The following is a 24,832-nucleotide window of genomic DNA, read 5'->3' as shown; positions in this document are numbered from 1 at the left end:
GGCCCCACCCCACCCCAGCAGCGCAAGCGCAGGCGCAAGCCAGGCGCAGGCGCAAGCCAGGCGCAGGCGCAAGCCAGGCGCAGGCGCAAGCCAGGCGCAGGCGCAAGCCAGGCGCAGGCGCAAGCCAGGCGCAGGCGCAAGCCAGGCGCAGGCGCAAGCCAGGCGCAGGCGCAAGCCAGGCGCAGGCGCAAGCCAGGCGCAGGCGCAAGCCAGGCGCAGGCGCAAGCCAGGCGCAGGCGCAAGCCAGGCGCAGGCGCACTCCGGTGTCTCGGGGACCAACTTCAACCAAGTACTGAGCAGATGCCAGAGTTCTCTTTAACCACGTCGGCCCCTGTGCTGAGCATGCGCAGTTAGACAGGGGCCTGCTCGTGTGGTTACTCTTTTTATTTCTAACCTCCTGGATTGTCCGGCGTCCGGCTCAGGTTCATTTTCTCCATCTTCGCCTAAAGTAGGAGTTGCTGTTAAGCGTGCTCCTCCCATTAAACTACCACTCTGCTCTTAGAGGCGGGTAACATCCTTTAGGCAGCCGGTCCTGACAGATATGAAAAATAAATGGCGTATGATAGAGCGCACTTAGAGTCCGCCGACTAAGCCACATAACAAAATCACTTTATAAAAAAATACTCTTCTTTTTTCCGTACTATATGCTTCATAAGACTCAGAAGACGTTTTATTGCCCCCAAGTCAGTGAGAACGGTACCTCTTTTTAGTAACAAGGACCTGTAGTATAAGCTGCGCAGGCGCGAGCCGCCCGGCCGCTGTGAGGCGCAGGAGAAGCCGGAGTGCCAGCTTTCCTAGTGCTGTCTGGTTGTTGAAACAGGCTTCTGGTCTGGGTCCGGGGCCGCCATGGGGAAGGTGAATGTGGCTAAGTTGCGTTACATGAGCCGGGATGACTTCAGGGTCCTGACCGCGGTAAGAAGTTCGCCGTTTTTCCCTCTCCCCTGTCCTTTTCCACTGCGTGTGCTCTTCCTCTTCCTCCAAGTTTGCTGGGAGCTGAGCGCGCTTTAGGCCCTGGAACGCGGCCGAGGTTGGGAATGGGGAAAAGACCGGAGAGTCGGATTTTTCAAAAGCCTTTGTTCAGAAGCTTTTTATCTTCCCCCACGTAAAGCAAAGACCCCTCTTTTCCTTCTTATTTTGCTCCCTTTCTCCAGAGCCACATCGGATCTCTGTAGCCTGGGAAGCTTCTCTGATCCTGGGCTTCTGACCAGCTGAGAAGGGTTTAAGACTCCTGAAGAGTAATTGATAGCATTGAGTTCTCTACTCACAGATTGAGTCACATAGCATTCCTTCAGTTTCATTCAGTCCACACATACTTATCGGATATGTAGTAACCGTTTTAGAGAGTTCCACAGGTTACAGGACAGGCAAGACGAAGGAGGTAAATCATCAAGTAAACGAGTAAATCAGGGATAATATCAAGATAATAAGTGCTATGAAGATGATAAAGCGAACACCGGAATAGAGACCCCTCATGGTGGAGGCAGGGAGCCTGAATACTGTTTTTAAATTGTTTAGTCAGAGAAGACTGCCTGAGTGCAAGAATCTTGTCTGTTTTTATAAAGTTCCTAGTATTTGGTAGGTACTGAATAAATATTTGCTAAGTAAAAGAAAGAATGCGGGGCGGGCATAACAGCTGAATGAGAAGGAGCCAGTCCAGTGAAGTCCTTGGAAAGAATTGAAGGGAGAGGAAGCTACAGTGGTGGGTGCAAAGGCCCCGAGGCAGGAACAATTTCTGAAGACTAGAAAGGCCAGTGTGGCTGGAGCATAGTGAGCAAGAGGCTGAAGAGTTGGAGATGTAACTGGGAAAGGTGAGAGCCAGATCATGTGCTATAGATAGTCATGCAGGCTTGGTAAAGAATTTGGAATATATTCTAAGTATAGGGGAGCCACTGAATGTTGTTAAGCAAGGAAGTGACAAAAACGGATTTTATGGTCTTATAGCACAAAGATCAACATAGATTAGGCATTTGCAGAATAAAACACATTTATTTAGGAGCTATTATCTTTTGCTTAAATAGGCATTTCTTAAGGAATAAACTATCAAATGCAAATTCAGTGTAAAATTTGGAAAACACTTTTTTCTCCTCCCATAGATTCTGAAATTCAGCCAGACCTTTTCTAAACACCTACTGTCAAAAGATACCTTCCGTCTCTACTTCCTCAGCACATTAACTCACTCCTTAATGCCTCTGACAGAAATAGGGGAGTCAAGAGAATGTTAGAGGCTGGGAGAAACAGAATAAAGCAAGGAGGATGAGTTAAGTTTAAAGTGTGAGGTTTTGGTTGGGATATCAAGACGATGCCAGATTTATCTTCCAACACTTTATTTTTGCAATTCTTAAGTTCTTTTTGAAGTTTACCAAGGAATGGCCTAATTCATTAAATATTTCAGTCTCAGTTGAGTCTTACTAGTCTTGGTATCAGTGGCCACCTTTCCTTGACCATCTTCCCTTTACTTCTCTGGCACCTCCTACATCAATAATTATACTTTGACCGGCTACCCTTACCTTTCAGTGTGAATTCCCCCCCCACACACAAATTCCATCCCTTATCCCTCCTTTTTCTTCCATTATCTCTCACTTAATGATCACATCCACTTTATGACTTTAACTCTTACCTCCATCAAGTAATTGACGATTTTTTCCCTGTAGTTATGACTTCATTCCCAAGTGCAGATCAGCCTTTCCAATTTTCCTTAAACATCTTCATCTGAAGTACCTTCCATGAAGGACCTTCCAACACCTCAGACTCAGTGTGCTCATATCGAATTAATCAACTTTGTCTACCCCTTCACTCCTTTCCCAAACTCCATTAAAATAATAATTATCACTATCTTAAAGCCTCTTCTTTCTTTTCACGTCAACTTTGACTCTTCATTCACTTTACCCTCCCACATCCAGTGCCAATCTCTCCCATACTAATTTCTTTAATTCTTTCCCTCCATTACCACCACCTCTTCCCTGTCCTGGCTTCTGTTTCCTCTGGCCTAGACTATTGTCTTAGTTCTCCAATACAGCACCTCCAGTTTTTGCCTTCTCTAAACCACTTTGCATATTCCTGATAGATTAACATCCTTAAAACAACCCTTAAATCTCCCTTGCCTAAGCATCTTCATGAGTTTCCTACTTTCCTCAGTATAAAATCTAAAATTTTTGGTCTACATTTCAGATACTTTCATATCTTCTCATTAAATACCTTCTTAATAAATACCTGGAATATCTGTAGTTATTAAACACAAATATTTGGATGTCAATACGTATTTTGGTACATGCCATATGTTAGTAACTATGTTAAGCATTCACAATTCATACTCTTGAAGTGCATATAGTATAGTAGAGAGAATATGAATATCAGTGATTATATACCAAATTGTGATTAAAAATATGTCTAGAGAAGGTAATAACTATGTCTCACAATTGGTTGGGAAACTGCATGGTCAGGAAAGTTTGACGGAGAAGTTAAGTTTTTCACAAGGTTTTGGTAGACAACAGCTCTTTGTTGATTATGATTGCATTTTGATTTCTTCAACTGCAGGTTGAAATGGGCATGAAGAACCATGAAATTGTCCCCTGCAGTTTGGTTGCTTCTATAGCCAGCCTTAAACATGGTGGTTGTAATAAAGTTTTAAGAGAACTAGCAAAACATAAACTTATAGCTTGGGAGCGAACCAAAAGTAAGTATTTGAAGCACCATTTGTGATTTTCCATGTAACTGGCTTCCCCCAGAACAGGTATTCCAAAAGGCAGGTGGAAGCTGCCAGACTAGGAAATCACTAGACATAGAACTGACACAGTACACTTCTACCATGTTCTATTTGTCAGAGCAATCACAGGGCCCACCCAGATCCAGGAGGCTAGAGAAATAGCCTCCATTTCCTCATAGGGGATTAGCAAGTTCCAATTGCAGAAGAGCAAGTGGGATTAAGATATTGTTGCTGTCTTTGGCAAGTACAGTCTGCCAAAGGACTCTAGAGCATTACCTCTCAAACCATAGCGGTGAGGGATGAGTTTCTCTTTTTCTACCTATTATGGATCCGTACCTTTATAAAATAATAAAAATAATTACTAGAAAAATGAAATAAAAAACTGACAAAATACAGGCACAAATTCCTTCTTATTAGAATTGAAGACATAAAATAACTTAGTCATACTAATACAAAAATTTTTGAACCACTTCATTTCCGTTTCTATAACTTGTCACAGACTAGTAACAAACATTTGTAGACTGGTGTCAGTCTGTAGGTTACATTTTGAGTAACACTTCTCTAGAGAAGATAAAAATTACAGCAAGAAATGCCAAAACTCATAAGCCTGGGTAGCCAGTCTTTTTCCAGCTAAGGCTTCCCGTGTTTAAATTTTTCTCTTGACCTGATATGACTCAATGGTACAGTGTAACTAAAATATGGTCTTTCTCATTTGATTTTGTCTAGCTGTCCAGGGCTATCGGTTGACAAATGCAGGCTATGATTACCTAGCTTTGAAAACACTTTCTTCTAGACAGGTGGTTGAGTCTGTTGGAAACCAGATGGGTGTTGGCAAAGAATCTGGTAAGTGCTGATAGTACTATTGAGTGCATTTTATTTGCTTTAGTTTATGTTTCCCCTTGAGGAAGGATTCATCTTTTCTATTTTTCTAACTAAATAGTAAATTGAAAAGTTGGTTGAAAGCAATACAGATTTTGAAATTACCCTTAGTTTAGGAAATTACTGTTTTTTCATAAGTGTATCACTGAAAGTTCAGTTATACCAAGAATCAGTTATCCTCTAATAACTGAAATCTTTGGCAAATACTTTATTTGTTCTTATTTTAATATCTGATAAATTGAACATTTGTAATAATTTTTTAAAGTATCACAAGGGGACTTCCCTGGTGGCACAGTGGTTAGGATGCAAATGGAGGGGACATGGGTTCAAGCCCTGGTGCAGGAAGATCCCACATGCTGTGGAGCACCTAAGCCTATGTGCCACAACTACTGAGCGTGTGCTCTAGAGACCATGAGCCACAGCTACTGAGCCCACGTGCACAGCTACTGAAGCCTGCGCACCTAGAGTCTGTGCTCCACAACAAGAGAAGCCACCGCAGTGAGAAGCCCATGCACTGTAACGAAGAGCAGCCCCCGCTCACCACAACTAGAGAAAGCCTGCGTGCAGCAACAAAGACCCAATGCAGCCAAAAATAATAAATATTTTAAAAATATATATATCACAAGGAAGTTATAAAAACCACACTTTCCATCACAGCAATATGATCAACAGGGCAAAGTTAGATATGTGTAGAACCACAGAAAAAAATTCTAAAATAGCATTAAACAAATACCTATGTACTGGTTTTTTTGTGTGTGGTAAAAATAAAGAACAGAGAAAGATTTTCTGTATGCCATGCTCTCTTATACACTACTTTTTGTCCTACAAAGTTTATGCTGTATAGTTACATAATTTAAACTGACAGAGCAAAAAAATTAAAATTAGAAGTAAAAGAACTATTAGGAAACCTATTCCAAAGGAGGTTGTTTTGGTACTTCATATGGTTTGTATGTCTACTATATTAATATCCAGTATGGTATATATTTAATAAGTAATATTAGAGTTATTAAATACGGCCATGTGTGTGTAAAAATATATAAAATGATGTAATGAGACACCTTTTTCCTCTTAATTTTTTTATGTCCAATTTTTTTTTCAGTTAAAAAAATGGCTTTCTTTTAATTTTTAAGAACTTCATCACTTGCAAAACAGAGTACGGTAAAAAATGAATCTTAACTCCTAACCCAGGTCTCCATCTCCTGTTACTACTTCCCAAAGCTATCACTATTTATTAATATTGTACATATCCTAGAAATATTCTTTGTAAATACAAGTATATAATGTACTGAGGATGTACGTATATACATTCACATATCTTTTTAATCGTAGGTGAAAGCAAACAGTACTTAAAATTCTACACCTTGACTTTTTTCCACTTGGTGCATCCCTGACATTTCATATCAGCAGAGGTGTCTTTCTTGTAGTTGCCAAGTATTACAGTCTTAGAAATTAAATTATTAGAGCTAAAATTATGTACATTCAAAATTTTGATATTACCAAATTTCCTTCCAAATTGTGTCAATTTATAATCTCACGAACATGAGAGGCTGTTTCTCTCATGAGTAATTAGAACATGTTCTAAATGTTAGTATTAAAATAGCAACTTGTTTGATAGTTAGAATATTTATGGGAAGATCTCCATTCTGATTATTAAAGGATTATATTCGGATACTCAGTATTTATTCATTGAAGCAATTTAAGAATTGAACTTCACATTGTTGAAAAGAAAGAATTTTTTTCGTTTTGGCCCTGCTGCGTGGTATACAGGATTAGTTCCCCGGCCAGGAATAGAACCCACACGCCCTGCAGTGGAAGCGCAGAGTTTTAACCACTGGACTGCCAGGCAAGTCCCATGTTGAAATGGAAGATATTATTAATCACTGCTCGTACATGTAGGACACTAAGGAGCAATTAGATGTATTCCCACTAAATGGAATTGAGCATTGAGCATCTTTGGAAGCAATAAACTTTGACACCTTTGCATCCCTGTTTTCTTTTGTAGTAGATATTAATACATGTTATCATTTTGTAATTAATTAAAATTACAATAAAAAGAATTTTGCTGAATGGTAAGTATTTCTGGTTATTAGGAAAGATAAAATTTGGTACAAATAAAACCAAAGTTAGAAAATTGGAATTGTTTAAATTTACTGGGATAAAAATATAATAATGATCCTTTTAAAATTTTGACTCTAGATATTTACATTGTTGCAAATGAAGAAGGGCAGCAATTTGCATTAAAGCTTCACAGACTGGGAAGAACCTCCTTTCGAAATCTGAAAAACAAGCGTGATTATCATAAACACAGGCATAACATGTCTTGGCTTTATTTATCTCGTCTCTCTGCCATGAAAGAATTTGCTTATATGAAGGTATTTTTAATAATTTTATACTTTTAACCAAACTATGTGTGGTTAAAAGGTTGTAGTGACATGCATCAGCCTGTTGCCTCCACATCTCCCTACTCCCTGTCCCAATCCTTACAGTCACTTTTAACTCTTTTGACTATTTTTGTTATTTGTTTTTCTCATGGTTTCCTTCTATGCAAAGGTATTTTTAGCTGTTATAAATGCATAAAGACAACTTGTATTCTACAATATTAACAAGATAGAGTAGCCTGAAATAACTAGTGATGTAATTGCCTTACAAATGTGTATGTGTGAATGTAAATCTATATATATACGTGTGTCTGTCTCTAATTGAAAACACCAGATAATTACCTTCTGTAGAAACCTTAGTCTCTCAGGTAAGTTGACTGGTATTTTTTTTCCCCACAATGGAAGAAATGTCAATTTATGAATTTGTATGTATATTGGAAATGGTAAAAATCTTTAGTTTTTAACCTTTTACCTTCCAAATTAAGTTCAACATAGATTTACTAAATATCTTTAATAATAACCAAATTAATTGTCTTCACTAATAATTTAAATTAGAAAATAACTGCATTCTTATTATTCTCTCCAGTAGGATTTATTTGTTATAACTTCAATTATTAGAAGTCACTCTAGTGTATGACCTGTTGTTTCTTGGGAGTTTCAGTTTGATGTTCTTTGAGTAGGTTAGTTTAATTCATGTGCTTAAATTTTTAGTAATCCTGAGGGAAGAATCCTCAAGGCAGTATAAGTAAGTGATACCAATATCATGCATGTTGTGTTTTTTGTGTTATATCAATGGTTTGTATCCTGTGATAGTCATTAAGTAGGCAGTTTGGTAGGAATTGTTACACATTTCCCCCAAGCTATATTAAGTGTCTTCTTAGTGTGTTTATATGAAGGCACAGGAATAGAGCCTGGTTGTGGATAAATATATTTCTTAATTTATTCTCTCTTTTCCTAAGTGAAAATGTGGTAAGATTGAGCTATAACTTAAGGGTTAAGCTATGGTACAAGGGCTAGACCACTATGACAGTAGTTAGAGTTGTTACATACTGTTGAAATATATGGCCAAGCAGATAATCTTTGGAGAGAGGGAAATAGTTCATTTCCTATCCAAAGAAGGTAGGAAGTAGAGTAGACAGCTCTTAAAATTAACCCTGTTAATAAGCATATATTGAGTGTCAGCTGTGTGCCTACCTCTATATTAAGTATTTTGTTGGGGGAGGTGAACAGCGGATACCAAAGAAATAACGAGTGCAGTGTGCATCTTAAAGATGGAAAGATAACATGAATACACCTAAAACAAAGAACAGTTTAAATGTCAAATGATATGTTGAGTTTAAAGAATCTTCTGTAGAGTAGAATGATCGATGAAGGAGGTTTCATAAGTGAGTGGGATTGAGTAGAGTGATGGAGTTGCATATGATTTGTCTGTAAGGAAAAGACAATAAGACAGTGTACTTTGCAAAGGAGCCAGAATGGCAAAGACATGAATATTTGTGTGAGCCCTGTGTGTATGGGGACAGTCACTAAGGTGACTGTCTTGATCACACTCCAGAGTGTTTATTGGACAGAGTATTGAGAGAACTAGGACTAGATAAGTGGATTAAAGAGTTTTGAGGGCTTCCCTGGTGGCGCAGTGGTTGAGAGTCCTCCTGCTGATGCAGGGGATGTGGGTGAGTTTTGAAAACTAGGAAAAGTTATTCAGACTGAAGTCGATATTTACAGCCATTGTAGTTTTTTTAAAATGGAGCATTGACGCAAGCGTCTTAGTTGGTATTGGTACACTGAAGAAAGGTTTGGTGTGGTAGCAAGAACTAGAACCACTGTTGGCGTGATTCAGGTATCAATGACAAAGGCCTGCTTAGAAATGGTAGCATTCCAAATGGCAGAGGGCATAAATCTAAGATATTTTGAAGAAAGTAATACAACAGGCCTTTGTAAGCAATAAGAAAAAGTTAAACATAGGGTAAAAAATGGATTTATGGATGGTGGGTAGTAACATTTGACTCAGACTACTACAGTGTTTGTGACTACAGTGACTGTTTGTCACATAATAGGTTTATATTGTATATTGTGGTCTGAAGAAAAAGGTCAGTGCTGTATAAACTGAAATTTCTAATATATTGGAATATTTCATTTCCTGATATGCCAGAAGACAGTATATTTCCTAAATCACAATTTATTTCCATTTGAATTTTTTTAACCACACTCCCAGAAAATGACAGAAACTTACAAAATAGAAGATATACATATCGTAAGAAACTAAACTTCTTGAAGGCAGAGACATTTTCACACTCATTTTTGTAACCCTAGCACAGTGTATAATATTTAGTAAATGTTCAGTAAATGAATGTTTGGTAAAAAAGTGAATTACAAAAACTGGTTTAGAATGTTGTTTTTATGTACAGCTCATTCTGTGCTGTGAATAAGCCATATATAAATAATCATGTGTTAACTGTAATTTTGTAAAGGCTTATATGTTTTTCTTCTGGTTGTGGACAGGTACATTTAATTTTATTGTTCCCTAAAAATTAATGACCTCTTCATTACTTTTTACCTGTTTTGCTATATTTTAGGCATTGTATGAAAGGAAATTTCCAGTTCCAAAGCCAGTTGATTATAATCGCCACGCAGTGGTCATGGAACTCATAAAAGGCTATCCTCTGTAAGTATAATTCTTGAAACCTTGAGTCCTAATAAATAATTGTAAGGTTCAGTTTTTTTAAATAAATTTTTTTTCTGTAAATGGAATATTGCTTCTGGGAGGTTAGAAATTAACATAAAGTAGTAGACTTAAAGGCAAATTGAAAATTCAGTTTCATTCTGACAATATGGATTTTATACTCTCTGACTCAGTCAGTAAATAAACAGTCTAGTATGTGCCAAGCCCTGTTCTAGGCTCCCCAGTAAACAAAACAAAGTCCCTGCCCTCATAGAGCTTACACTCTGATGGAAGGAAACTTGCAGGAAATAGCTAAACAAGGAAATATTTGATACATCAGATGGTGGTAAATGCCATGCATAAAAATAAAGTGGGGTAAGGGGGACAGGGAGTGTTGAGGTGAGTGAGTGTAGGAGGCTGCTATTTTACATGGGGTGACCAGGAAAAGTCTCCTTGATAGGGGGATTTTTGAGCAGAATCCTGAAAGAAGTGAGAGAGGAAATCATGCAGATACCTAGGAACGTTTCAGGCAAAGGCAAGAGCAAATGCGTAAATCCTGGAATGGGAGTATGCCTATATGTTCAGGAAACAGAAGGCCACTGTGGTTGGAGCTGAGTGAGTAAGGGGAGAAATTGTAAGTGATGAGATCACAGAGGCAGCAGATGATTTGTAAGCCATTGCAAGGATGTTCTATTTATTGATTTTGGTGGGGAGGATATATTTGACATATAACATTCAGTAACTTTAAGGTTGATTTGATACATTTATATTTCCTAATGTGATTGCCATTGTAGCAATAGTATAAGGACTATTTTGATTGAGACAGGAAGCCACTGGAGGATTTTTTTTTTTTTTTTTTTTTTTTGGTTGCAGTGAAAACTCCAGATCCTAACCACTGGACTGCCAAGGAACTCCCTGCCATTGGAGGATTTTGAATTAAGAAGAGACATGACCTGACTAATGTTTTAATGGCATCACTCTGGCTGCTGTATTGAAAATAGACTAAAAGGAGACTAGGACAGGATTAGGAAGAAAAGTTAGGAAATTATTGTAATAATGCAAGCAAGAGATGATGGTAGTTTAGATCAGAGTGGTACATGTGAAGGTGATGAAAAATGGTCAGATTTTGGATATGTTTTACAGTCAGGGCCTATGTGATTTGTTTGGGATTGGATATTGATATAAAGGAAGGGGCAGGTAGGGATAACACCAAGATCTGGGGCCTGAATAATTGGAGAGATAAAGTTGCCATTTACAGAAATGGGAAAGACTGCAGGAAGACAGTTTGGAGTTAGAGGGTGGGGCAGAATCAGAGGTTTAGTTTGGGACATGGTAAGTTAGAGATGCCCAGAAGCTCAGAGAAGTCTAGATTAGAGTCTGTGTATGAGCCTGTATGAGATCACCAAGAATGGTTAAGATAGTAGGTCTTAGGATTAACCTTTGAGGAGCTCCAAAATTTATATGTCAGGGAAAAGCTGAAGAACTAGCTAAAAAAACTAAGAAGGAATGATCAGTGCAAAAAGAGGACAGCCTGAATAGTTAGTGTACCAAGGGTCAAGTGAAAGGAGCTGCTTCAAGGAGGGGGAAGAGGTTAACTGACAGACCAGATAATGATGAAGGTGAAGAATTGACCATTGGATGTAGCAACATATAAGTCATTGGTAGTTTTGACGAGAGCTATTTCATTGGAACAAGGTTGAATGAAAGCTTGTTTGAAATGGGCTCATTAGAGTGCTCATTAAATTGGAGAAAGCACAAGTAGAGGAGTTTGGCTGTTAAGATGAAAGAAAGAATGTGGTGTACAGGAAAGAAGATACAGTATTGAATGGGTTGTGGCTTTTTTTTTTTTTTTTAAAGCTGTTATGTCTGTATGATGATAGGATTGAAGAGAAAACTGCAAGGGAGGCATGATGAAATGGAAATAATATTTAAATGTAAATACACACATGCTTGCTTTCATTAAAATCATAAATGAGGACAAATAACCATTTTCATACTTACACTTTCAGATGTCAGATACACCATGTTGAAGATCCTGCATCAGTATATGATGAAGCTATGGAACTAATTGTTAAACTTGCAAATCATGGGCTGATTCATGGAGATTTCAATGAATTCAATCTCATTTTGGATAAAGATGACCACATCACCATGATCGATTTTCCACAAATGGTTTCAACTTCTCATACCAATGCTGAATGGTATATTCGGGATGTAACTGTGTTTATGTGTGATGCAGTCATTTTTTATTTATTAATAATTTTTCAGCTTTGTCATACAGTCATTGGGGTTAATAACTGGTTTGAAGTGGCTGATGTTAAGAGTCTAAAAATTTGGGGTTTTATTTAAGGATATCAAAATGCTCTGATTTTCCCAAGAATTTTTCTTACTCAGTATTTTAAAAGTGAAAAAAATGCACTTTGATACAGTTTTTAAAACCTATTCATTAAAATAATGCTGTATATTAGAAATCTGAAGAAACTGCCTACTTTTATAAATCATCAAAAGAATTTGAATTACTCTTGTAACCTGACAGACTTTCGAAAGTCAAACTTTCTCAGCCATGGAACTCTTCATTCAAACAAACGTTTAGGTGGAAGCCCAGTTTTTAAAACAAAAGCCAGCTCAGAAGAAGTAGGGACACAGAAGGAGGAACCGTAGAACCACATCCTCTCTGCCTTTCCCCTTTTCTCTCTGCTTTCATGGTTGCCTCCAAGAGGGCTTCACCAGCCATAATTTAATAATTCTTTATGGCCTTGATGAAAGTTGTGGTTTTGTACTGAACTTGGTTACCAGACCGGTAATATGTCTCATGTTGTTTTTAGCTTTTATTTTGTTAAGAGAAAGGAATTCACATAAAACCTCATCCCTGACACAGGGCAGAATCACTTCATATACTGTGATAATCTTATTTCTCATATTACTTGACCATTTAAACAGCCAAATTGTGAAATATGACAGGATATTTTCCTTTATGTGTTTGTATTCTGTGATGCAATTGAGTGTAAATTGAGTATTTTTTTCTCCTGTTCTCTCAATTCCATGTCATCCTGTCTCTTAATTCTCCCTTTCTGGAAAACTTCTAGAGAATTCAATCTGTTCTGGCTGCTTTATGGTAACCTAAAAAGCAACCTGATATTCAGAGGTCCTTCTACTCTCGTTCAGATTAGCATGTCTCCAGATAACCATTTATAAGCCACAGCATTACTTATTTCCTATAGATGTTTACTGCATATTAGCTAATGGGTAATAAAGATAATATAAACATAACATTAGTCCCCAAACTTTTTCTTATGAGTCACTAGTTTATTTTTATCTTCAGCTTTCCCAGTTGACTAGAGGTTCTAGTGAACATAGCTGAAGCTGATGGGAACTATAACCAGACAGACTGGAAACTAGAGAGGGAAAGTAGAAATCTGCCCCCAAACTGCAGGCCCTTATCTTTTTTTCTGGGATTCATATATATGTCTGTCACAGTGTGGGAAAACCATAAGAACTGTATAAGAACTAACCATAAGAACTGTATGCCATTGATAGCTTAATAGTCCTTGTTCCTGGGCTTTTAGTTTTTCAAACACCAGCAGCTGATTTGTTTCTTTTTTCTTTTGAGTAACATCCTTTTCTCTTTCATGTAACAATAAGAATGTCATAACAAATAACAAGGATGTGGTCATTGGCTAATAAGGAAAAAGATGAACAACAAAGGCTATATAAAAAATGATTCTTGCTTTTGCAGGTATTTTGACAGAGATGTTAAATGCATCAGAGATTTCTTCATGAAACGTTTCAGCTATGAAAGTGAGCTTTTCCCAACCTTTAGTGATATCAGGTTTGTATACTATGTTGCATAAAATGATAGAATTCTGAATACCAGATTTATTTAGTTCTAAAGGTTAACACTTTCATCTAAAAAATTTTCATTATTGTTGTTCAGTATCATTGCTGTGTAATATCCAAATGAAACTTTAAAATTATGCCTGCCTGTGGTCCATTAACCTTACTGAATTTGGAGGAGGAACCTACTTAGTTTCTTATAAATTCGAGAACTCTGATTCAGTATAGGATGCTATGTGAATAAACCATTTTTAAGGAATCAAGCCAAGTGTTTATCAGAAACTGTGTTTTTCCTTTATTCACTATAGGAGCTATCTTTAATTGATTCATGGAACATAATTATACGGAAATTCTCACAGCCAAATGTTCTCGTTTTGTGTACGTAGTTAAGATACTGTTTTCTGATTTGGGATGATTGACATAACTTAAAATCTTTAGCCTCCTCTGAAAGTTAATTTATTAAGTCAGTATCAACTGAAGTTTCTGTAACTTTTCTACTAATATCTGTTGTTCTTCACAGTCATTTTATTCCTTTTTTTTTTTTTTTTAAGATTTATTATTTATTTATTTATTTAATTTTTGGCTGCATCAGGTATTAGTTGTGGCACACAGGATCTTTGTTGAGGCATGAGGGATCTTTCCTTGTGGCGTGCAGGCTTCTCTCTAGTTGTGGCGTGCGGGTTTTCTCTTCTTTAGTTGTGGTGCTCAGTCTCCAGGGCGTGTGGGCTCTAGTTGAAGCTCACGGGTTCCAGAGCGTGTGAGCTCTGTAGTTTGCCACACACAGCTCTCTAGTTGAGGCGCGAGAGCTCAGTAGTTGTGGCGTGCGGGCTTAGTTGCCCTGTGGCATGTGGGATCTTAGTTCCCTGACCAGGAACTGAACCCACATCCCCCACATTGTAAGGCACATTCTTTACCACTGGACCACCAGGGAAGTCCCTCACAGTCATTTTATTCTGAAATGACAACCAGCATATGTCCTTTACATTTGTGTAGTTAAGTGATTTAAGTATTACCTTTTAGGCAGAGAAAAACCTTTAAAATATATAAACTGTTAAACTCATTTGAGAGTCATAATTTATCAAACACTAAATACTTAATTCATGTCAGGTGGATTTTTTTTCTCTCTCTCTAAATGCATAACATTATTTTTTTTTCCTAGGAGGGAGGACTCTCTTGATGTAGAGGTTTCTGCCAGCGGCTACACAAAGGAAATGCAGGCAGATGGTGAACTACTTCATCCAGTAGGTCCATATGATAAAAATATTGAAACAGAGGAGGGATCTGAATTCTCATTTTCTGATGAAGAGATATCAGAAAAAGCAAAGGACTGTAGGTCAGATAATGAAAGTGGACAAAACTCTATAGGTGAATCAGTTGACTGCTGTTACAGATCATCTGGAGACCTTGAACAAATAAAGGAAGACAGTTTGTCAGAGGACAGTGCTGATGCACATAGTTTTGAAATGACTGAATTCAAGCAACCTTTAGAAGAAATAAAAGGGCAGGTTGTTAAAAACAATTCTGTAACTGAGTTTTCTGAGGAGAATAGCAGAACTGAACATGACACCAGGCAAGATGATAAGACAGGTCAAGGTGGAATCCTCATGGGCTCTGAGGAGTATGAAGATGAGTTCTCGCATATGATTGCCTTGTCATCAGTAAACAAAGAATTCAAGCCTTTCAGGTATAGACTTCTGTTGACTGGTTTTTTACTTTAATCTGGAGACCTATACTTTAATTCTGGTAAATGAGTGTTTTTTTCAAATGACATGACAGCTGTATTCTGCATCATCATGTGCAAAATGAAAGCAAATAACCCTTTTATAGTTAAAATTCAAATAATCCTCTACAGTTGACTTGATGCTAGACAGCCTATTTATTCAATTTTAAGCAGTTCTGCTTTCAAATTCAAACTGATTACTTTTAAATAGTTAATAAGATCTCTTGATAAGTTGATGAGGTTTTAGATGGATGAATTATTTGTATTTTTTTAATAATTATTCATCTAATGTATGTTTGGTTAATGTATAGTCCAATAAACATGTAGTAAAATATCTACTATTTTTTTGCGGTACGCGGGCCTCTCACTGCTGTGGCCTCTTCCGTTGCGGAGCACAGGCTCCAGACCTGCAGGCTCAGCGGCCATGGCTCACGGGCCCAGCCACTTCACGGCATGTGGGATCTTCCTGGACCGGGGCACGAACCCATGTCCCCTGCATCAGCAGGTGGACTCTCAACCACTGCACTACCAGGGAAGCCCAATCTACTTATTTTAAAATAAGATATTTTAGATATTAGATATTATATTTAGATATTTTACTACTATTTAGATATTTAGATATTTTACTACTCTCTTAAAATATCTACTTAGAGTGAATTTTCCCTCGTGCTTTGAACCTTCTGTACTTATTTGTTAATGTACAATTAAAATTACTGTTGTTTTTTCTTTTAAGTTTTTTTTTTTTTTTTGACAAATATTAGTGAATCAGCCTCAGGTTAGATTAGCAAAAGGTCTAAAATTTAACTTTTAGATTTGGGGTAGTTTGATGAAATATGGCTTTATGTATTTCAAAGTAGTAATATATAAATTAATCAAGCATAATTAACTATTAAAAATTAACTAGATTTTAATTTTAGAGATGAAGAAAATATGGAAGTTACTAATCAACATAGAACAAGAACTCTGAGTGTTACTTCTGCGGGCAGTGTGTTAAGCCGTTCAACAGTTCCTCCGGTAACTATTCATTCAACATTTCCCAGGTGTTTATTAGCACTCCTGTGGACAGATTATTAAGCTAAGGCACTCTGAGGATTAGATGATGTACAGCACCACCTTGGCCATTTGGACTTCACATGTTGATAGTATAAAATTGATAACAAGTGCAAATTTAGTAAATAGGAGAGAGGGTTCACTTTGCTTTTAGCTGGAACGATCAGAGCTTTCAGGGAAAACACAGCATCTAAGTTGGTTTGAATTTGAAAGATGAAAATCTTAGAAATTTGAATCCAAGGGGTTTTTGTAGATTCTCATGTGATCTTGTCCCTGCATTTTAACAATTAGTAAATTGAGGCCCAGACAAGTTACATGACTTTGCTCAAGATTACTCAGCTAGTGACAGCGCTGCACCTTAAATGTGAAAATGCACGAGCTTCGCTAGCTAGCTTATTCTTAAATTTTGAAAGAGGAAAATAGGTAATTGTAAAACTTTTAGTGTCTCAAGCTTTTGTTAGACATTTAGCAACAAATGTCCAAAAGAATTTCATAAAGGACATTTTCTGGACAGGATAATGAACACATAGTCCAGCTCCTACTGTTTAGCTTTTATGCCTGCCAGCCATTTCTCCTGGCTACCTGGAAGGAAGAATCAGTTTGTTTCCTTTGTAGATTTTAAGCAGAGATAAAATTACATAATTGGTGTGGTAGGTTTTTTCCTTCTGGTTGAAGGTACTAAATTGAATAACATTGAAACTAGTTTTTAGTGATAACTTTACTTAAAATGAGCAAAAGAAGAAAATCAGTTTAGAAGGTAGAAAGGAGGAAATCAAATTATTATTTAGAAAGTGAATTCACAAGAAAACTGTTTTTTCCTGAACTTCTCAGTTTTTAAGTTCAAATATATTGTTAACAAGTTAAAATGTACACCCTGTGGTGGGTAATATGGGACATTTACGAAATTAAATCAGTTATCAAAAAACAAGCTAAAAATAACAGTACTCTGTTTTATTAATATAGAGCACTTTTAGTAGTACTGGTATCTTTACCCGATAATAGAAACATTTGGAACTTGTGAGACCAAAATAAAAGAATAAAATTCTATAAATGCATTGATTTTATATATTCTTCTCTGATGGCCTCATAATTTACCTGATTTTCTGAACATAAAATTTAAGTCTGTGAAATCTTTGAAACATCTTTTAATTATGATGGAAGATAATATCTCCCTTTAAGTATTATCACCTGTCTTGGTTAAGAATTTCTCTCACTTTATGATTGCCTGTCCATTCTTGGCTTTGATATTTTTCTGTACTTATTGAGATGTATTCACCCTCCTTTCTTTGATTTATCAGATTCTAAACATAAGTGCATTTATAGCTAATTATTGGATTGGCCAAAAAGTTCATTCGGGTTTTCCTGAAAGATGTTACAGAGAAACCCGAATGAGCTTTTTGGCCAACCCACTACAGTGGTGTAAAATTGGCAATTGCATATAAAGAAAAGTTAGATTACTCCTGCTACTTCCTTAAATTCTAAGTTATGCTCTCTTCTGTATATAAAGATTATGACACTGACATTGTCTTTAGGTCTTTATGCCATTTAACTTACAGCTAACAGAAGGAACATATTTCAAATGGGGTCAAGCCTATAATAAACTGCATTATAAAATACAAATTTGCCTTTAGTCTAAGGGGGAAAAAGATCTCTCTAGCCAGCTTAGTCAAAAAGGTTTCCCTCTAATCATTGGAAACAAATTGACCGTGTTAACTTCTAATTCTTTTGGAAATTTGGTCATAGTATTTTCCTTGAGGTTGTATTCCATTTTTTTTTAAGGGTCAGGAGAAAACAAACTTTTATATTACCTTCGTTAATTTGATGATTGTTGTTTTAGTGTCTGCAAAACCAAAAGAGTTGCTCTGTGTTCTTTTAAATTGTAAAATCTGTTTTCCTCTTTAAAATACTTTTATACTTCCCTATTTATTGGCATAGTTGCCATTTATGAACGCTGTTCTTTCTAATATGTAACAGAATTAAATTCCAGGTAAACATTAAGGTATATTGATTTTAAATAAATACATACACGGCCACCATCAATAGCAACAAACAACAAAGTACATGATTTTCATTCATTTTTTCATGTACTACTTGAAATAATACAGAAGTACAGTTGACCCTTGAACAACACTGGTTTGAATATGTGGGGTTTTTTAATAGTAAATGCTACAGTACTATATGATCTGTGGTTGGTTGAATCCACAGGTGCAGAGGAACCTCTGATACAGATGGCTGACTCTAAGTTATACTCAGATTTTTGACTGCACAGTGGGTCAGTGCCCCTAACACCCTCATTGTTCAAGGGTCAACTGTATTTTCGCATTTCATCATTTTTTAAAATATATATACTAATGTGGATTTTTCTCCCACTTTTTTTTTTTTTTTTGTACGCGGGCCTCTCATTGTTGTGGCCTCTCCCGTTGCGGAGCACAGGCTCCGGACGCGCAGGCCAGCGGCCATGGCTCACGGGCCTAGCTGCTCCATGGCATGTGGGATCTTCCTGGACCGGGGCACGAACCCGTGTCCCCTGCATCGGCAGGTGGACTCTCAACCACTGCGCCACCAGGGAAGCCCTCTCCCACTTTTTTTAACATGAAAATTAACCTTGTAGGATTTGTAAATTGTTCTGAATTAGGAGGTATATGCATAGTAATTCATTATCTCGTTATTTTCTTTAGCTGCTTGATATGATTATCTTACGGTCTCATTGAAATAAAGAACGAAGGGGAAGTTCAAGCAGAATATTTAGAAAAGAAATTGATTTTTTTTTCTTGGAACTATCCCAGAGGCCTCTGTCTGAACTCCTCTAGTTTAAATATGGTGCATGTTCTACTGTTGTCTCAGTCTCCTGTTGGGTACCTTCTTTCCTAGTTTTATCTCTTTTTCTTACTGAGTTTACTTCTTTATGTGGCAGAATGGATTTTAGTAGTTTTTTGAGTGAATTTGGGTGGGGGAGAGGACTTTTTATTACTAAAAATGTCTTTTTATCATGTCCTCACACCTGATTGAGAATTTAAGTATTAGAGTTGTGGTTTGGAAATAATTGACCTTCAGAATTCTGAAGGTATTGCTTTGTTTTCTTGGTGATAGTTAAGACAATGCTGATCTGATTCAGGTTTCTGGTCTCCTGCTGGGGTGAGGAGACTGTGATAGTTGCCTGGCTTCCTGGAGTAGAGAAAAGTCCTAGAGGCCAATCACTCCTTTGTTAAACTTTCAGCCAATCTTAATGCTTTCAGTAATGAAATTTCTGGGATAGCAGCAACCAGGTGCTTCTAAGACTCTGGCCTTCCTGGAACTGCATCTCCTGGGATATCAGCCTCTGCAGGAACTTGCATGTTTATTCTTCTGTTTCGCTTTCTCTTCTTTTACCTTTCCTCCCACTGAGAATCATTAGACTAAAATAAAGAGGGATAACTTGTTAAAGTCTGTCTGCCTAACTATGTAAAATATCCGAAGTCTGCATTTAACTTATCTGATCCAGAGTTTTATATTATACATATACAGTACAAGAAACAGTGCGTTAGGCGGACTAGTTTTTCTAGCTCCTTTTTACCTCTCAAATCCATTAATCTTTAATTTTTTAACTTGACAGATTTTTAATAAATGCTTCTTTGTGCCTAGCATAGGGTGGGGCATATTAAGAAGAGACCCTTGCTTCTATCCTTTCAGCGTTCACTCTTTTTTTAGGAGAGAGGTTGGATGATGCAAGATTATACATAATTAAACAACAGGCTGCTTCAAAGGAAAAAAAAATTATGTGAATGCAATATTCAGATTTTTTTCTTCATCTTATAAGTCATTTGACATTGGCAGCCTGTGTATTAAGTGATAAGAAATAATTTGAATTTATGATCATTCACAGTGTGAAAACATACTGTTTCTCCCGGAAACTGTATGAGGACTTTTCTATGAGTAACTGCTGCCATCAGGTCATCTCTACACCTGAAGTTATGAAGGCACTCGTGTATATTTGACCAGTAGTAAATGCTTTCAAACATAATTTTCCACTACAAAACCATGCCTCCTTTAACCTAGAAAGCAAAGGAATAAGCAGGTTTTTTTGGTTTTGTTTGTTTATTTTTATTTTCTTTCCATCTTGTTGGGTTTGGGTTTTGGGGATATGGTTGGTTGGTTTTTCCCAGTTTTCCTGATAGACACTAGGTGGCACTATGATGATTTGTTATTTAAAGAAATGTGACTATTCACTACTATGTGCTACTTTTTGCTGTAATCTGTATTTCTGTTAGGAATTTAATTCCTCCTATTTTATAACAGTTTGGTGTCTTATTTTATTGCTGTTTAATATAGTACTGTCAGTGTTTGGAATTTTTAAAACTCATGCTTTTGACAGAAATTTTAAAAATATTAGCAATGTAAATCTTTGTTTTATTGAATGTTTACTCCTTATCAAAATGGTCATTTATCAGTGATACTAATTCATGAAATCTTTCCAGGAATTGGTGAAACAGAAGGTGAAGCGTCAGTTGACAAAACAGCAAAAATCAACTGTGAGACGACGATTACAGAAAGGAGAAGCAAATATATTTACAAAGCAACGGAGAGAAAACATGCAAAATATTAAATCAAGTTTGGAAGCAGCTAGCTTTTGGGGAGAGTAATATATTTAAGAACTTGAATGTTTTTCAAAAAGTTACTATGATCCCTTTTTAAGCCACCTTTAGTATTTTTTGGACTAAGGCAGATATATATATAAATAGATAAGTAAACTCTTTCATCAATAAATTTGACTCATTCAGTACATGCCTTCTATAGAATAACTATAGTAATTCTGCTAACACAACCCAGTTTTCCAAGTAATTTTTTGTTAGGAATATTTGAGTATTTTTTAAAATCTAAATATCACTGGTTTTGCTGGGTTTTGTTCTCTACCACAAACAGGTAGGTTGCTTGGTTTCATATTCCAGCTTTTCCACTTACTAGTGGAAACAACCTTAGGCAAGTCTTACTTCTCTCTCCCTCTTTCTCTCCTTCTCTGCCTCAGTTTTCTTAGTGTTAAAATTGGTTTTATAACTACTTTGTAGCCTTGTTTTGAGGATTATATGAGACAATGCACAGAAAGCACTTAGAACAATGCCTAGCACTTTAAAGTGTAGCTATTGGAATGGTAATTATAATGATTTATCTTTCAGAAAACCTGCTAACGATTTGGTTGCATTTTATTTAGCCACAGGAAGAATTCACTGCCGTATATTTTTTTAGTCTCTAGTATTAAGGATAAGCCAGCAATTTCCCCTTTTATTTTCTGCTACTTCAGTTGGTAACGTGGTCATGGGAACAGAAACTTGAGATAGTCACACCATGATTTTTACAGTTTCCAGCTTTTATGCAGCCTGAACAGAAGTAGAAGACTTAAGGGTGGGGGGAAGTAGAAGGGATGAGAAGTGAACAGTTCTTTCTGATATTCCTTTTTTTTTTTTTTGCGGTACGCAGGCCTCTCACTATTGTGGCCTCTCCCGTTGCAGAGCACAGGCTCCGCACGCGCAGGCCCAGCGGCCATGGCTCACGGGCCTAGCCGCTCCGTGGCATGTGGGATCTTCCCGGACCGGGGCACGAACCCGTATCCCCTGCATCGGCAGGCGGACTCTCAACCACTGCGCCACCAGGGAAGCCCCTGATATTCTTAACTGGGTGGGTCAAGAACATATTTCACATCAAAGATAACAAATATAGTTGACCCTTGAACAACATGGATTTGAACTGCGAGGGTCCACTATACACGGATTTTTTTTCAATACATACTACAGCACTGTGTGATCTGAGTTTGGCTGAATCTGTGGATGTGGGAGGGCTGATTGTAAAGTTATAGGTTGATTTTCAACAGGATTGGGGGTCATCATCCCTAATTAGGCCCTGCATTCAGCTGTACTCACTTCACTGGGTGCAGGAAAAAAGAAAATACGTAAGGCATGGTTTCTCCCTCAAAGACTTTATAATCCAGTGAGATGTGAAAGTGGGTTCTTAGGTACATGTACCTGATGATAATCCAGTCTCTTCAGCAACAGCATGGCCCAGAAGAGGGAATGTAACCTGCAGTGAAAATGGCCACTAGATGGCAGTGTCACCCCACAGTCACCAGCCAGGATGTCTGAATTACTTGCATCTGTAGTTAGCATTGGCCAGGAGATACAACAGCAGATTCTTTTCCAAGATTGACAAAGACAGCAGATTCCCTTTAACCTTTGCAAAATTAATTCTGTTCCTTCACAAGACCTTTCTAATAAATTCACTGTAATAATACAGATACAAGAAAATGTCAAATCTAATTCCCTTGAAAATTATACTAATTTTGAAAGTATTTACATAGCTTTGAATTTTAGGCATGTCTTTAAATTCAGGTATTCATTTTTTATAATCTATCTACTTTAAAGCATTTTAATATCAATGTTGAAGACAGCATAATAGAACCACAGAATATTTATTTTGGAATATATTTTCTTATATTAAAAGTTAGAAAAGCAATTTGGGAAATTATATGACTTCACCCTATTCAGTTTTATTCAGTTGACTCAGTCCGCTTTTGGGGTATCTGTTACATAAAAAGCTTAACTACTATTTGAGGAACTTAGAAGGCAAATAAACATAGTGCTTACCCTTAATAGCCTAAGATTTCCTGTGAGTTACAGAACAAATTAGTCAAATGTACAAACCTAAACAAATTATTCTGGGTCCAATCACAATGATTTTTAAAAGATGTTTTTGAGTAGCCATCATTTAGAAATTAGAGACTTTGCCTTAATCAGACAAGATGTAACCCTCACATTTTAAGACATCCATAGTGAACAATAAGAAAAATTTTTAAGTCTAGTAATATAGTAAAACTGTATTGTGACTCAAAACGCTTGTTGAATCTGGGAGTTTCAAATTTAAATCCTGGTTCTACCACTTCTCAGGTACCTTCTGTAGCCTCTGTAACCTCGCTCTTTTGATTTGTAAATGAAGACATGTAATGGTCCCTGTCTCAAGGTTGTTCTAAAGATTAAATGAAATAACACCTTACAGGAGCTTAGCACAGTGCTTGATGCTGGTCCCTCAGTATCCCCTGGGGACTGGTTCCAGGACCACCCGTGGGTATCAAAATCCTCTCATGCTCAAGTCCCTTAAATAAAAGCGCAGACGGTGGGTCCTCCATCTCAGCGGGTTCTGCATCTAAGGATACAGAGGGCTGACTATGTTTAGTGTATGTATTGTTTAAATGACTTAAGGTTACCAAAAGGGAGATTCCAAAGGAACCTTTCCATTTTTCAAGGTTTTCCAACTGTGATTTTATCAAGATGTACAGACACTTTGCTTGCAGCTTTCCGTTGTCTACTTCATGTTCCCTTGAAATAAGCTTTTCCTGCAAGGTAAGCAGTTTGTATTTGTGCCAGGTTTGCGGTGTTGGTAACCATCAGTCTGTTCTTTGGTGTACAGGTGGCTTCTGAGCTTTCTCCAGAATCATAAAGATCTTTAAAGGGTACTAACTGGAAGGTTAGTGCAGTTCAAGATAATCCTTTTAGTTAAGTGCACTGTAAATTTTCTGACAAAACACATAGTTGCCTAATTAAAAAACTTAGCAGGTAAACCTGCTGCCTCACAGTTTTATCAGCCATTTCCACAGGATAGGGGGTTGAGTTCATTAGGTTCTCACGGAGAGCACTTCCCTGAGGTGTAGGTTTGTTTCATGTCACATTCAGTGCTCTGGGTAGGCCAAGGCTCACCATCTTCATTGTTCTTTATCCTTCCGCAGAACAACTCCCTAGAGAGCATCAGGCCATATCTTAGTTTGCCCTTCATGTGCTTTATGAAGTACTCTGCAACTGTAATGGTGGGGGATGAGGTAAGGTTCAGAATAGTCATGAGCTGCAAAGTTGCATCATGTGTGGGAATAACTACAAAGCCTACAACACTCAAAAAGACTAATACTGATATATTTTAAAGATCTCAAGTTTTTCTTTTACCTTAGTATTATAAATAATGATGACATTAAAATTATGTAACATTTAGAATCAAATTATTGTAGGTTTAATCCCATAAATAGGAGGATGCTCATAAATATGTTATTTAGCACATTTGTCACAGTATTATATGCTTCCGTTCAGAAAAAAAATAGCCACTTGAAATAAATGAATCAAAAAAAAAAACCCTGCTTACTATAACTCTGCTGTTGGTAGGAGAGGCTTGGCCTGCAATAGGAAGGAAAAAACATGTCCACATCTGTTTTCCAAGTGGTTTGGTGTTGTGTAAAATGGTATCTGGGGAAGGTGTACACAGGTTTTTAAATTTTTGTTGACTGAAGGTCAGAGAGACAGGAACAAACACAAAACAGTTACATGACAATACAAAGACTATACTAAAGAGCCTGATACCACTGATCTAGTGCTGAGGAAATTCCAGGTATAGTAGATAAGTGAAAGGCCAGAGTGCTTTGGTGAGTTGTTTTGGGCAAGGGGGATTTGGTTGAATATGTAGACTGAAAGCTTGCTAAGAGGAAGTCATGCAGAAAATTCACAAGTCAGAAATCAATGTAGTATGCTTATTATATTGTACATGGGGAAAAATGTGTGGCAAAGGTCCAAATTAAAGATGATTTTGAAAAAAAATTTTTA

The 24,832-nt window shown here is 37.1% G+C and overlaps 1 protein-coding gene across 1 annotated transcript; it reads left to right on the top strand.

Moving 5' to 3' along the window:
• Positions 1–727: 727 nt before the first annotated feature.
• Positions 728–23,534, top strand: RIOK2 (RIO kinase 2). Its single transcript, XM_059062908.2, has 10 exons — positions 728–912; positions 3,535–3,673; positions 4,430–4,546; positions 6,779–6,954; positions 9,537–9,625; positions 11,632–11,823; positions 13,359–13,451; positions 14,616–15,140; positions 16,094–16,190; positions 20,681–23,534. Exons 1-10 carry the CDS (start codon positions 847–849, stop codon positions 20,843–20,845), a joined length of 1,659 nt encoding a protein of 552 aa, XP_058918891.1. The 5' UTR covers positions 728–846; the 3' UTR covers positions 20,846–23,534.
• The last annotated feature ends 1,298 nt before the right edge of the window (positions 23,535–24,832 follow it).

Source organism: Kogia breviceps, chromosome 4 (assembly GCF_026419965.1).
Source record: "Kogia breviceps isolate mKogBre1 chromosome 4, mKogBre1 haplotype 1, whole genome shotgun sequence".
Classification (NCBI taxonomy): domain Eukaryota; kingdom Metazoa; phylum Chordata; class Mammalia; order Artiodactyla; family Physeteridae; genus Kogia; species Kogia breviceps.
This window is presented reverse-complemented; position numbering and strand designations above follow the sequence as displayed.